The 15,103-nt window shown below is 39.0% G+C and overlaps 1 protein-coding gene across 1 annotated transcript in view; it reads left to right on the top strand.

The window, feature by feature from the left end:
• The window catches only part of Atp6v0d2 (ATPase, H+ transporting, lysosomal 38kDa, V0 subunit d2), a 45,082-nt gene that overhangs the window by 24,289 nt on the left and 5,690 nt on the right, over positions 1 to 15,103 (top strand). Inside the window, exons 3-5 of the mRNA XM_013012427.1 lie at positions 7,392 to 7,570; positions 9,166 to 9,245; positions 10,625 to 10,702. Of these exons, the coding sequence (XP_012867881.1) occupies positions 7,392 to 7,570; positions 9,166 to 9,245; positions 10,625 to 10,702 (337 nt within the window). The remainder of the gene's footprint in view (positions 1 to 7,391; positions 7,571 to 9,165; positions 9,246 to 10,624; positions 10,703 to 15,103) is intronic.

The raw sequence follows: 15,103 nt of genomic DNA, 5'->3' as shown, positions 1-15,103 counted from the left end.
AGCATTTGCCTTGCATGCATGAGGCCCTGGGTTTGATTCCTCAGCACCACATAAGCAAAAAAGAAAAAAGCTGGAAGTGGCACTGTGGCTCAAGTGGAAGAGCTGAGGGACAGCGCCCAGGCCCAGAGCTCAGGCCCCACAACCGGACCCACCCCCCCCCAAAAAAAAGCCAGAAGTGGAGCTGTGGCACAGTGGTAGAGTTCTAGCCTTGAGCAAAAAAGCTCAGGGACAGCAACCAGGCCCTGAGTTCAAGCCCCAGGACTAGCACACATGTGCACACGTGCACACACACACACACACACACACTCACACACACACATGCACACACATTATATATATAATATTTAAATATTTGTGAATGAAAATTTCAACTATCCTTTGTATTTACCACTACCACTGCCAATACTGAAAATGAATTTTGCCCCAGGTATACAGAAAGTTAGATAGAGATGCTACTTTTCACTGATGTCATTAGTTAAGATTGAGAAAAAATATGAATTTGGATAAGGCCTTAAGATATGGAAAAGGTTTCAACTCTTAGTATCTTTAGACATCTATGGAAGAACAGGAACAAAGACATCAATGGAGACACCAGTGTTGAAAAGCACAAAAAGATTTAGGAATGTCCAAAGCAAGCAGATGGCAAACCTTAAACACTAAATAGTTTGAAAACTCCAGGCTACCAAGGGCTTGGGAAATGCCCAGTGATCAACTAAAATGTATTCATAAGGAAAATGTTAACTACTGAGTAATTTTTCAGTGTGTGTGTGTGTGTGTGTGTGTGTGTGTGTGTGTGTGTGTGTGGTGTATACTATAAAAAAAAATGAATGGGATAGCAAAATTGTTCTATAAAATAAAATTTCACTTCCCCTACTGGAAAACAAAAGAAAAGAGAACCTTCAGAGAAATAAGAAATGTGCAAAAAAGTGCATGAGGGGGCAGGATGAGTGTGGGGATATTCTGAATCTCAGCAGACAATTCAGCAAATCCTGCAGAACAACAGAACTTCCCCATGTGAGCATGTGTGGTTAGTGCTGAGCTGAACAAACCCTTCACATTCTGAAATGTGAAGCAATGTGAAGCAAGCCATTGGGAAGTACTTCTAACATGGCCCCTTTCTGGTCATGTCATAATAAATCATCAGTGGGCTTGGATTCTGGGTGCATGTTGTCTTTCATAAGGAGCTGCATTGAGAAATGAAGTAATTTATGAAAAGTGGACCAAATACATTTCACCTGCTTCACAATGAACAAGTACTCCAGTATATACATCTTAGGTCCCCAGTGTCTTTCCCATATTTACAAATGTGATCCAGTCAACCTATCAATGAGTTCTGCTCACCTAAAGCAGAATTGAATCATGGTCGTAGAGACTGCAATACAGTAGATTTTTCAGAGAGGACTGCTGATGGGGCCTGAGAGGTAAAGAGGAACTTGTAGCAATCAAGGTCTGATTGAAGGGAGATTGTCATGACTAAGCCATAACTTAGTAGGATATTTTAGACAATGAATCTGTCATAATCACCAAGCTGTTTGCTATTCATCTGAAATCAGAGGAAGAAGAGTGAGTCATGAAGTGCCTCTCACAACTTATTAAATACAAAAGTGATTGTCATTTGCAATTATTTAGCAAGCACTGTTTTGCTGTTCTTTTTTGGTTTTGTTTTTCATTCGTGTGTATTTGTTGTACAAAATAATGTGTTTCCTTTTTTACACATGTGCATATAATATACTTTGATCATATGTTTTGAAATGAGTTAGGTAACACTGAACTTTATGAAATTAAGATTTCTTCAAGAAATCATCATATAGAACAGTGACCACAGAAAGACATATAGGGCTCCAACTGCAGAACAGGTGCACAACTGTAATCCCAGCATTCAGGAGATTGAGGCAAAAGGATCACAAGTTTGAGGCCAACCTCATCTCAAAACAAGAAGATGCAGAGTGGTAATAAGCTTTCAAAATATGCATATATCAAACCCAGGAGCAAATCTCCTATAGGTAATGTGATTAAAGGCAAGAATGTTCTAGTCTTCCACATGACTGCACTACACAGCTTCTCATCTACACACCACCCCCTACTTGAAAGGTTATTTTAGCTACAACTAAATGTAAAACCAGGGAGAACACATAAAAGAATAAAAACAAATTTTCACATTAAAGATCATACAGTTTGTAACATCTTCTCAGAATGCAGACTCTCCTTCATCATGCCAGCAGTTTGCTGCGCGTTCCTGTGGGGTTCTAGTCATAATGCCAACCTTTCAAAACTGGATAAATATTTCTATCCTTCAATGGAGGAAATGGAGTACTCGTTAAACTGGTTTTGAAGTGGTAGAACTGGGCTTAGAATCAGGTTTATCTGCTCTAAAATCAGGCTCCCTCTACTGTGACAGCCTTTGTTGATTTTACAAACCTTGTACGCATGATTTGGTTGAATTTGCACAGTGACCCTGTAAAGTCTGTTCATCTCAGCCCATGTTACTATCTATTCTGTATTGTTCTATTACCTTCTATTTGCTCATTTCTTTATGTTTGCTTCTACTCCATCCTGCCACTGAAACCCCGGTGATTGCTCAAGCCCATGGATAGTTTGCCAGTCCTTTTCTAACTCTACTTAGCTGTTACAGTTGCCAGTGTTCTTGTCACATTTGTTTGTTTGTTTTTGTCAGTCATGGGGCTTGAACTCTGGGCCTGGGCATTGTCCCTCAGCTCTTCAGCTCAAGGCTAGTGCACCACTTTAGCCACAGTGCCACTTCCTTCATATTTATTTTGATGGCACTTTTTCTTTTCACCATTCTGAGTAATTCTCACTGGATCTAAGACTCCTGTTTGACCCTAAGAACTTTCCAGAGGTATATCCTATTCTTTTTTTCTATAAGTGGACCTTTTATTTTTTCCATGCCTGGGAACTTGGAGCTTTGTGCAGCCAATCCCTGAGCTACATCCCTGGCCCATAAAAATTTTAAGGGCTTTTCAATGACTTTATCTACACCATATCTGGAAAAATAATCAGAGAGCAACTAATAAATGGCCTTCTATATGGGATGAGATAGTCTTGTTTTACACCAAAGGCAGAAGGAAGTCACTGATACATATTTTTTAGAAGGAAGACAGTGATATGGCCTATAAAACAGAGATCACACAGAAAGAGAAAGAGATTAGGGCCATGCAGGTTGAGATTGTGTGACAGAAGTGCCTGTGGGGAAATCAAGCACTGACATCCACTGAAAGGAAGCAGAGGAATATAGAGCACTGCTGGGAATATCGCTTTGGATGGAGTACTTGCCTGCAATAAATAAATAAATAAATAAGAATGTAATCTAAGGCTCCGGACACAAATGTTGCCTAGAGCTGAGGATTTGCAAGAAATCTGCTTCTAAAGAGGGAAGAATGCCCTGGCATTGACACTGAAGTGCTAAGAATTTTATCCATAGAAGCTCTAACTTAGCAAGTTATGGTGCTATGTTATGTCTTCATTTAAAAACTGTTATATCAGCCTCAGATTTGGTCATTAACATATGGAAAATATATTTTAGCTCATTTCAATATCCTTAAACAAGTTTTTTTTTTAATGAAGGGAAAGAACAACTCTTAAGACCAGAGGGAAATGCTAAAACTCTTGTCTAACTTAAGATGTTGTTACCTGAACCTTGCAAGGGAGCCCGAGTTAAAACAGCTTTGGAAAAAATGATTATTTATTGACAAGTTTCAGAGCTGTCTAGACATTTGAAACTTCTACAAGGGACCTTAGGGCTGGGTTCTGGTGGCTCACACCTACAATTTAACTACTCAGGAGGCTGAGATTTGAGAATCAAAGTTTGGAGCCAGACTGGGCAGACAAACGAGATTCTTCCCCCTCCCCCTGAGCCCCTTTTCCCCTCCCCCCCCCACCCCACTAGTCATGGGGCCTGAACTCTGGGCCTGTGCACAGTCCTTCAGCTCTTCAGCTCAAAGCTAGCATTCTACCACTTGAGCCACAGATTCTTATCTTCAATTAGGCAACAAAAACAGGAAAGTAGAGGTGAGACTCAAGTGGTATACTAGCTGTGAGCCGGGAGAAAAGGTGCTGAGCAAGAATGCAAGGTGCAAGCTTCAAGCTTCAGTACCAGCACAAAAAAGTAAAAGGTAGATAGTGGTAGCTACTTGTCAACAGGTTAGAGCTGTGATCTAGTATTTTCTTTTTTATTGTCAAGGTGACGTACAGAGGAGTTACAGTTATAGAGGTAAGGAAATGAGCACATTTCTTGTCCAACAGTGTTACCCCCTTCCTCATTTTCTCCCACTTTCCCTTGCCCCCAACTCCCTCCCTGCCCCCTAAGTTGTAAAGTTCATATTCAGCATAGTGTCTTGTATCGCTCTTGAATTGGTTCACCCTTTGTCCTTTGTCTCACCATTTTGTTATTCCCCTTCCTTTCCCCAAATCAGATAAACATATATAAGAACCAGGGTACCAAAAACAAAAACAGTAAAAACAAGGGGATAAACTATCAGAAAAAAAGAAACTAAGGAAAAAGAACTGCAAACACCACACACACACACACACACACACACACACACACACACACACACCATCTCTCATTTCCATATCTTGGAGTTCATTTTGATTAGCATCATTTTATATGGCCATATGTACATAGCTTTTGAGCTATTGTGAACCTTTGCTAGAACTATCCTAAACATATTCTAGTTATTACAAATAAGGGAACCCATGGAGCCTATGTTTCTTTAGGTCTAGTGTACTTCACTTAATATGATTTTTTCCAAGTCTTTCCATTTCCTGAGTCAAGGCAACACCTCGATGCTTCAGTTCTCTTAACTATGAAGTAGGGACAGAAATCGTCCTTATGGCATTGAACTACTGGGAGATTTGAGTAGAAACATACATGTCATCCCTGCTACATAGCAAGTTCCTCTGAAAGATTTAACATTTACATATAATTTTTTAAAACAGACTTTGATATGTAATCCAAGGTGGCTTTGAGCTTAAAATCTTCCCACCTCACAAGTGCCAGGTATTCATTCATCATCATGCCCTGCCTAAAATATTCTTACAACTTAAAGTTTTAAAAGTTAACTCTGTTTTACATGACTTCAGGATTTTCACAATTGCCAAATATCAGAGTTGTAGAGTACAACATTTAAAGAGAATTCAAAATACAGGTTTGTATAGCTCATGAATAGGTGAAAAATTACCCCAGTGAAATAGTCATTAATCCTGGCTGTGTCACTACCTATGAGGAACATGATTTAAAACTTGAAGGATTTGAACTAGATAAGTAATCTGGTTCCTTGAAACTCAACACATTATTTCATTCCCAGCTGCCCTATACAGCCTTGGAGATTCATAAAGATTACAATTGAAGAAAGTCAATTGTTCTCTGGGTGTATTGTCTCATTACCCCAGCAGTGACAGAGATGTACCTGGTACAAAGGTGTATGATTAGGATAAGGGCTGAGGAGAAGGAAAGATATATTCTTTACCTCCAGCATGAACCACACCCATGGATTTCACTGCATTCCCTGAACTATCTGAGCTGCTGTCATTTCTCACTTTAGAAACAAAAGGCAACTCAAAGAATGATTTGAAATAAAATCAGATCCAATCTATACAGCTCTTATTCTTTACCATATAGGAACTACCCTTTCAATTAGTTAAAATAAACATGTTTAGTCCACACTGTAGACAAAGGTTGTATGTTACTTCTGGGCACTGTCCTCCTTATATCTTTGACATTGGTTTTTTTGGTCAATGTCATTAACTAGTCATCTGTAAATTGGGACATTAGCAGCTCATACACTGTTACATTACAGAGATGCTGGGGAACAATTATATATGTAGAGTCTGCTAAGGATTAATAAGTGCTAGCAATTTCCCTCCCAGGTAATCGCTTCTGTGCCATAAAGGGATAGTTAAATAAGTACTTCTATGTTAATATCATTTTCAAGAGATAAAAAAGAAGATTCTAAAATTCCCTTATGTCTAAATTGGTACTGCTGCTGGGGAGGTGCAGAAACTTTACAGTCGTGCACTTTTTAATAAAGGATGATTGTCTGCTCCAATAACTTCTCTGGTTAGAATTTTTCCAGTTCCACAGTGAAGGAGACTTGCTTTTCAGGAATGCAGTCTTGGTCAGGACGTCTGTAACTTAGGCATCTGGGCTTCAGTGACGTTCCTGCTAAGTGGCAAGGTCAATTCATCTGGAGCAGGGTGGCATCTTTTCACAGCTGTCTTGTGGCAGTTGTTCAGTCTGGTCAAACCTCTGCTCACCAGTGGACTTTCTCATCTCTCACCTTCTCCATTGCCTCTTTCCCATGGCTTCCACTCACCTTTATGCTCTAACCTGAACACGAATACTAAAACGCAAAACCTAAGACTCCCCTAGCTAGAGAACCGGGATTGACCTGCTTTAAAATCAAGTTATAGTATATACACTCTCTCCTAACTTGCCATTCATTTTACATATAGCAGTGGGCTGCTTCTGCCTTCCTTGCTCTTCTTTCTCCCACAAACACACTCCATGGAAGGTTCTCTCATGGAAGACATTCTATGAATGTCTGTTTCAATGTCTACCTTGACAGACTTTTGACACTCTACCTCTTCTTTTTAGAATTCTCTAGAGCTTTTAGGATTTATAGCCTTTGGGATATAGGGTGCGTAATCTAGAGCAGTATCTCGTCCAAAGTGAAGAAAGAAATACAGAATGCTTTATCCACCCATTTAGAATCCTCAGTTCTTAGGCTCTATTCTAGCTTCAACCAGTCAGTGTTTAATTCAGTAAGATACTCCAGGTTGGTGTTTCTCAGCAATTTGAGACAATAGTGGATACTGTTAAAAAAATAATTTGATACCCTCATTCTACTACATAAGGACCACTACACCAGCCAAAGTTAATTTAACTTTAGTTAGTTGATTTTTTTTCCCAAAATATAATCTTTTCTGGAGTATTTTTCCCCACCCACAGCATTTAAAATAAAAAACTTGAGCCAGGCACTGGTGGCTCATGCTTGTAACTCTAGCTACTCAGAAGGCTAAGATCTAAGAATCATGGTTGGAGGCCAGTCTGGGCAGGAAAGTCTGAGACTCGTATCTTCAATTAATCACCAGAAAGCCAGAAGTAGATCTGTGGTTCAAGTGGTAGAGTGAAAAAGTTCAGGGATACCACCTAGGTCCTGAAATCAGACTCCATGACCAACACAATAAATAAACAAACAAATGAATGAATGAAGAGCTTCAGAGTCTAAAATAAAACGATAGTCATTTTCTGTTTTGGCAAAATAATAGTCTTTTATTTTAAATGCGAGTGTGTACCTGGTCTCTGTTTTACACCATGGAGTGCTTCTTATCTTATTCTGCTTCCCTCACAATCGAGTCTTCTTCTTTACCAGGTGCAGCTACATGATAGACAATGTGATTCTACTGATGAATGGAGCACTGCAAAAAAAATCAGTGAAAGAAATTCTGCCTAAGTGCCACCCCCTGGGCCGTTTCACAGAAATGGAGGCAGTGAACATAGCAGACACCACCTCAGACCTCTTCAATGCTGTGTTGGTTGAAACACCATTAGGTATGAATATATATGCATAGAATGGCTGCCCATGAGGTGACTGTCATTATGAAATGCACCTGAGTTCACAGTTTTTTTCAATGCATGCAATTTTCTACAATGAAGATTCCTGGCTGTGAAAGAGTCATTAGGAAGCGTCCAATTTTGTTTCCTCACTTTCCAAATGAACACCAGTGAAACCACCTGCCCAGGGTCACATAAGAACCATTTGCAGCAGAGAGGAACTCTGGCTCACCTCTCAGCCTCTAAAGCCTTGTACTTTCTCTGGAGCCAGTGGATGATAGAACCTATCATTTCTTAAAATATTAATTTTCTAGGTTGGTTTTATGTACTTAATTTCTTGCCCTTTCATTTTAAACTTCTGTGTAAATAATGTCACATCCAGGGAGCATTTTGTTTTAGGAGGCTTAGTAGTGTCATTTTTTTTTCTGAGATGCTTAGGAGTGTCTATCAAACCAATGAAGGCAATGAACTGAATGTGAATTATAAGTTAGCATTGACAATAATCATATTATGCAAAGTGCTAAAGGGATAAGTCTGGCATTTTATATCTGTTCTTGTTAGGACATCTGAAGTAACAGTTTGCCATTGATCAATTTGTTAAAATACTTTGCTTTCTCCACATAAACCATCTGATTAATGTATGGTATACTTCCAATGGTGTCACTCCTTTGGACAACTAACTTGCAGACTAGCAAAATGAATCCCAGGAAGCTGAAATGCGCATTGTCAGAGGAGGGCGAAATCAAAAGGAGGGAGGTGGATGAATGGAGAGAGAAAGAGTGGATGAATCCAGTCATAGAATTCAATGGACATACATGAAAATGGAGCAGATAACTTGAAGGCATAAGTGCACTGAGAGAGATGTGAGGGAATGATTAAAATGGTAACATTTATCAAGATGATTGTGCTCATAAACTGCCATAAAACTCTAAATAACTACATAATGATGATGATGATGATAATAATAATAGCACTTAAAGAGTGGTGTGCTAAGGATTTGGGTGAACCTACAACCCCCGATAACATACTGGCCTTTTAAAACAGACATTTTAAAAAAGTAAATAAAAAAAGATTGTGTCACCTTGAGTGCCCATGGCTTGGGCAACACAGCCATGTGGACACAGGGTCAGAAATGAAGCCAGGCTTTGCCTGGTCCCAACAAGGTGACTTGAGGAAATTCTATTCACTCAGGTTTCCTCATTGCAGAAATAATTCTATCTTACAATAATAGAGTTTTGAAAACTAAGTAAAAACATAGTTTTAGTACAAGTCAAAGCGTGGTATAAGTTTAATGGCAGATGGTAAACATTGCTGTTAGATAATCTGGGGCAGGGAGGAAGGGTTTCATGAAGTAAGTTTGAAATGAATATATATATATATATATGTTAAATATATATATATATAAGTTAAATAAGTTAAAATGTACTCAAGTAATAATGTACTCAAGACATAATGAATAATAACTCCTATCATTATAACTCCACAATATTGTCACTAGCACTGAGCAGAGGGGGTTGTGTTAGGAAACACTTTCCACAGTTTGTAGTCTTGTTTCTGACTCATATATCTTGTGTTTTAATCCTGGCTTCCAGCTCCATTCTTTCAAGACTGTATGTCTGAAAATACTCTAGATGAACTGAATATTGAATTACTGCGTAATAAACTATACAAGGTAATGGTTTCAAGTACATAGTCTATTGTAGCTTGAGTTCTTTATTAATAAGGTTACTTTGCCCATTAGCCAGCTTCTGTCATTAAGAAGCTATGAAGATTTGGAATCTGTCTTTTATTGTCTTGGCCTGTCTTTTAGTTACAAGTGTATATGTCAGCTTCCTTCAGCTAGCAAGTTTTGTGGAAGAAATAGCAAATCTGTGCTTCTGTGTTCCTTGCTCCTTGTGCTACGCTCTATGTGTATAAAAGTGAGTGTCTGGGTGATGGTGAGAAGAAGGATAAAAGAATGAGGAGAGCCCTATGAATTTATTTAAGGCAACCAGCATATAGCACATTTTCTGTTATATGGTGTTCATCTTTATTGTCAGTCTTGTTATTGGTAGAATCTTTGTATCTTAACAGTCTGCCCATGAAGTATTAAACCCAGTATACCAGACTGTCTAACTGATGGACAAGATGCCATATGTACCACTGCATAATCTCACTGTCTGCCTGGTTCATTAGAAAAATCCCTATGTATCATAAGATGACTAACATCTGCTTCATACAATGAAGTACTTTTGGACATTCTCATGAATAAATGAATATGTGCTGCCCTGCTCTATGAATATAGTATGTTATGATCAAATACATGTTCCCTCAAAAACATTGCATTACAAGAAAACTTTCTTTTCGTAAAGAGGCATCTCTCATCAAAAGCATGGTCTCGCAGGCAAGTTTTGTTTTTATAAAGACATATAGACCTTGAGCATTTCTGAGCAATAACTCATACTTATATGAACAATTTAGAAGCTTCAACTCAACCTAACCACCCAACTATGACATCGGTTTGTGCCCATTCCTCTGAGACTAAATCGAGGCATGGAGAGGTCCGCTATCTTTGGCATTAACCAGTTAACCAATGTTAATTCCAATTAGAGTTGGACTTCAAACACAGGCAGCCTACAGCCCACAGCCCAGACCCTGCCTTTCTAATATGTCCCCACATGTGTCTCCAAGAGAAGAAAGGTCAGGGCCATGAAAATCACTTGCTGAGCTCAGAGAAGAACTTAACACTCCTATTAGAATTAACATTCTTGTTGGAATTCTAGCCAGAATTAACCATGTGAAATAACTCAAGAACCATGGGGAAAATGCTTGTGAAGTAATTATGAGTTATGATAAGTTTACCTTTGCTTTTTATTGAGTTCTGTGTTAGTCTATGTCACAATATTTCAATGTGAAAGTTTCTTCCAACCACATTATAAAATATCTCCCTGTGGGAAAAATAATTCAATTGCCATTAATGCATTTAATAAACCATGAAAACTCATCTAGAAATTTCCAAGAGGAAAATTATTCATTTTATTACTTGGTGATTTTTTTTCTTTTTTTTTTAAGTCTTACCTTGAGGCATTCTATAAGTTCTGCAAGGATCATGGTGATGTCACAGCAGAGGTTATGTGCCCCATTCTTCAGGTAAGTAAAACTCTTTGAACTTTTCTAGGCCACATCATTATGAGTTTCTCAGACTTTCACTTCTCTGAGTCTGCTTAGGTTGTTTTTCTTTTTTTAATCTTAGTTATCTAAAAATGAAATAAGTACTACATTTTATTATATGTATTTTAGTGGTAGAGCATACACAAGGTACTGTAGTCAAACCCTAACAATACAAAAACAAAAAGAAAACACAAAAAAAGTTAAGTGTTGACAAGAGCTGGGCATGGTGATATACACCGGCAATCTCAGCTATGTGGGAGACAGAGATGGGAAAGTAGAGGTTCAAGGCGAACCCTAGAAAATGTTAAGGACACTTTATCTCAAAAACAAAGCCAGGCATGGTGGCATACATCTTTAATCTTAGCTGCTATAAAAGAAAAGTAGGGGGCTAGGAAGGTGGTTCAGTGGTAAAGTGCTTGCTTTGCATGCATGAGGCCCTGGGTTTGATTCCTCAGCACCACATAAGCAGAAAAAGCTGGACGTGGTACTGTGGTAAAGTGGTAGAGCACTCACCTTGAACTGAAGAGCTCAGAGACAGTGCCCAGACCCTGAGCTCAGGCCCCACAATGAGCAGAAATAAATAAATAACATAACATAACATAAATAAAAAACACAGAAGTAGGAAGATTGTTGACCAATGCCCACACATGCAAAAAAAAAAAAACTTAGAAAAAAATGCTGTGAATGTTGCTCAAGTGCTACAGCATTTGCCTAGCCAAGTTCAAAGCCCACTACACTTCCAAAGTAAAAAGAAAAATGTGGACAAAAATTCCGTTATGATTCATTTTAGTGGAATGTAAAGAAATTAGATTATAATTAATTTAAAATGTTACATAGATATTAAAAAAGTTCACCCAAAAAGGAGATATTGGCAGCTGGGAACCCCCACAATTTAACAACAAAACCCCATCCACAATAACTTTGTAAGGTTTAAAATACAGGTTGCACTACACAGTTCTGGAACATTCTAATTTCCAGCATAAACACACCAGTCAAACAGGTCACAGTGGGCAAACTCATTTAACTATGAGTCAAATCCACTATGATATCTACCTCTATAGTTGGTATTTACACTCCTTAACTCTTCTTTCTCACCATAAATCACATCTATGTTCGGAGTTTCTTTTGGGAGAAGGTTGACATGCACGTGCCTGGGACAGTGGGAGAATGGGAGGCTCGGCAGCGTGGCTAGCACTGAATATTAAATATTTAGCTCTCTCTGGTCTCTGCATATACTTGAGTAATAAAAGAAATATGGGCTTTCTGAAACTAACTTTTATCTAAGGAATGTTTTTAATCACTAGATAATCAGTCTCTGTGATTTTAACAGTGAACAGATATTCAAACAACCCCAAAGACTCCTGATTTCAAGAAAAATCTAATCAGTGATATATAAATGTCATTTGCATTAATTTTTGTCGGTTATGGGGCCTGAACTCTGGGCCTGGGCACTGTCCCTCAGCTCTTCAGCTCAAGGCTAGCACTCTACCACTTGAGCCACAGTGCCACCTCCGGTTTTTTCTGTTTATGTGGTGCTAAGGAATGGAACCCAAGGCCTCAAGCCTGCAAGGCAAGCGTTCTACCACTGAGCCACTTTCCCAGCCCTATTTGCATATGTTTTAACTAAATATTCTGCAATGGCATAAACTAAAATTAGCTCTTAAACCATCTATTACTATTTGTTTGTTTATTGGTGCCAGTCCTGGAGCTTGAACACAGGGGCTGAGCAATGTTGCTGAGCTACTATGCTCAAGGCTAGTACTCTATGACTTAAGCCACAGCTCTATTTCTGGTTTCTTGGTGGTTAATTTGAGATAAAGTCTCACTGGCTTTTCTGCCCAGGCTGGCTTTGAACCATGATCCTCAAATCTCAGCCTCCTGAAGAAGTATAGGCCTGAGGTACCAGTGCCTGGCATAATCATTAAGATTTTCAGTTAAAAAGTTATTTTGTTATTTTCTGTTGATTGTGTGTGTGTGTGAGTGTGTGTGTGTGTATGCTGGTTCTGGGGCTTGAACTCAGGGTCTGGGCGCTGACCCTGAGCCCCTTTTACTCAAGCTAATGCTACCACTTGAGCCACATCTACTTCTGGCTTTTTGGTCATTTATAGGAATTAAGAGTCTCACAGATTTTCTTGCTTCAGCTGGCTTCAAACCACAATCCTCAGATCTTAGCCTCCTGCATAGCTAGGATTACAAGCATAGGTGTATCTGCCCCTGTTGAAATTAAAAAAAAAAACAAAAACAAAATGAATCCTTGAAGTAAAAATCTGATACAGCTTAAAAAATTGTCCACATTTATATCACACAGAAAATGGGCATTAAATAAATAAATGATATTTTCATGGTATATTTAATGTTAAAAGTGACATGTTGGTCATATAACATCAGTAACCTGGTGACTTTATGAAGCTATCTAGAGTGATACTTGAGCAAAAACATGCTCAGGGACAGTGCCCAGGCCCTAAGTTCAAGCCCAGAACCAGCAAAAAAAAAAAAGGTAAGGTAGGTATGCATACAGTTGTAATATATGGAAATAATAAGAGATCAAAGGTAATAATAATAAGCTAAGCCTCATTATAAAACAAATATGCATTGGATGTTCATTATTCAATTCTGAATAGCCTGAGGCTGCCACATAGAAATATGTTAACCAATTCTAACAGACTTTTTAATTTTTGGAACTTTCACAACTCTCCAATATTCCCTCTATTGTTCCTTCTCAAAGTCAAGGCACAATAGCTTTCTTTTTGCCAGTATAGGGGCTTGCCAGATTGAGGCTTCACACTCTCACTCAACAATCTTGCTTGTGGCTGGTACTCTATCATTTGAACCAGACACCTCCAACCTAGCTTTTTGATGGTTCATTGGAGATAGAATATGGAAGACTTCTCTTGTTGTCTTGAGTATCTTCAATGCTATCTGCTCTACTCTGCCCTTTTTTCTTCATAAAACCCTAATGTTTTAAAAGAATATCTAAGAGAATTACCTCCATGGTTACTCCCGCTGCCCTCATGTTTACTTAAGATTTCTCTCTCTCTCTCTCTCTCTCTTTTTGGTCTGTTGTAGGGCTTAAACTCTAGGCCTCGGCGCTGTCCCTGAGCTCTTCAGCTCAAGGCGAGTACTCTACCGGTAGAGCCACAGCTCCACTTCCAGTTTTCTGGTGGTTAGTTGAAGAGTCTCACAGACTTTCCTGCAGGGCTGCTCTGAACCATGATCCTCAGATCTCAGCCTCCTGAGTAGCTAGGATTACAGGCATGAGCCACCAGCGCCCAGCTATTTAAGATTTCTTATTTCCTTGAAATCTCCCACTTGCATTTCTTCTCTTACTCCTGGAAGCTCTAAAATTACTGACAAGAATTCTTGTACACAGTAACCAGAAGCAGTTGCCTTTGTTTCCAAATAAGGCCACTCCCTGATTCTGGCCCACGTGTCATTTCCATGACTATCATCCAAAGGGTCAGAGGGAACTCGCTCTCGCTTTCCTTCTGATAGGAAACACCTGCTCTAACAAAAGAGCTCCAGTAAAATTTGTTGCAAGCCTGTTTTTTTCATGACGGTCATGAAAGGAATGAAAGATAGCCTAGAGCAATTCTTTTCACTTTTCATACACATAGGAATGACCTTGGAATCTTGTTAAACTCGGGATTCCTGTTCAGTGGGATTGGATTGTGGCCTGAGACTCTTCATTTCCAATGAGCTTTCTGATGATGCCAAATACTAGCTACTCAACAAGCTAAGACATAGAAAATTATGATTCAAAGCCAGAAAAAGGTCTTCAAGACTCTACCTCCAAATAACCAGCTTTTTGGCTTTTTGCCAGACTGGAGGCATGGATCAAGTGGTAGAGCACCAGCCATTAGCAAGAAAGCTCAGAGCACGAGGCCCTGAGTTCAACCCCCAATGTTGACAAAAGGAAAGCTACTAAGCCATGACTTTCAATACCATCATTGTAGGGAATACTGGGGAATTTCACAAGTTGACTGTTCTGTTGGAGTCAAAAAAACAACTAAAATAGTCCTGTAACAGACAGTGGCTGTTCAAAACTGGACAATGAACAAGGGAAATATGATCCTTCACAGACAGGATCATGTAGTGAATGCAAACTACAGATGCAAAATTCAAAACAATGGGGAAATCGCAGGGCAATCCAAGGACCTGGAGAAGAATTTCTGAGAGCCAGAAATTCTACCTACACCTAGCACTGGAAACTCTACATATACCCAGAGTATGTAGAGAAGGAACTCCTGAAACCAGTCATCCAAAAACAGAATGATCAGCGTGGACTGGACAACCAAGAGAATAGGACTGCGAGAACAAAGAAATAAAAAAGAAATCTAAGAAAGACATGGTTTAGAGGAAATAGAGAGGTGTGACTTGGTA

The sequence above is a fragment of the Dipodomys ordii genome, unplaced genomic scaffold (genome assembly GCF_000151885.1).
Source record: "Dipodomys ordii isolate 6190 unplaced genomic scaffold, Dord_2.0 Scaffold17, whole genome shotgun sequence".
Classification (NCBI taxonomy): Eukaryota; Metazoa; Chordata; class Mammalia; order Rodentia; family Heteromyidae; genus Dipodomys; species Dipodomys ordii.
The sequence above is the reverse complement of the archived record's forward strand: the minus strand, read 5'-3'. Positions and strand labels throughout refer to the sequence as shown.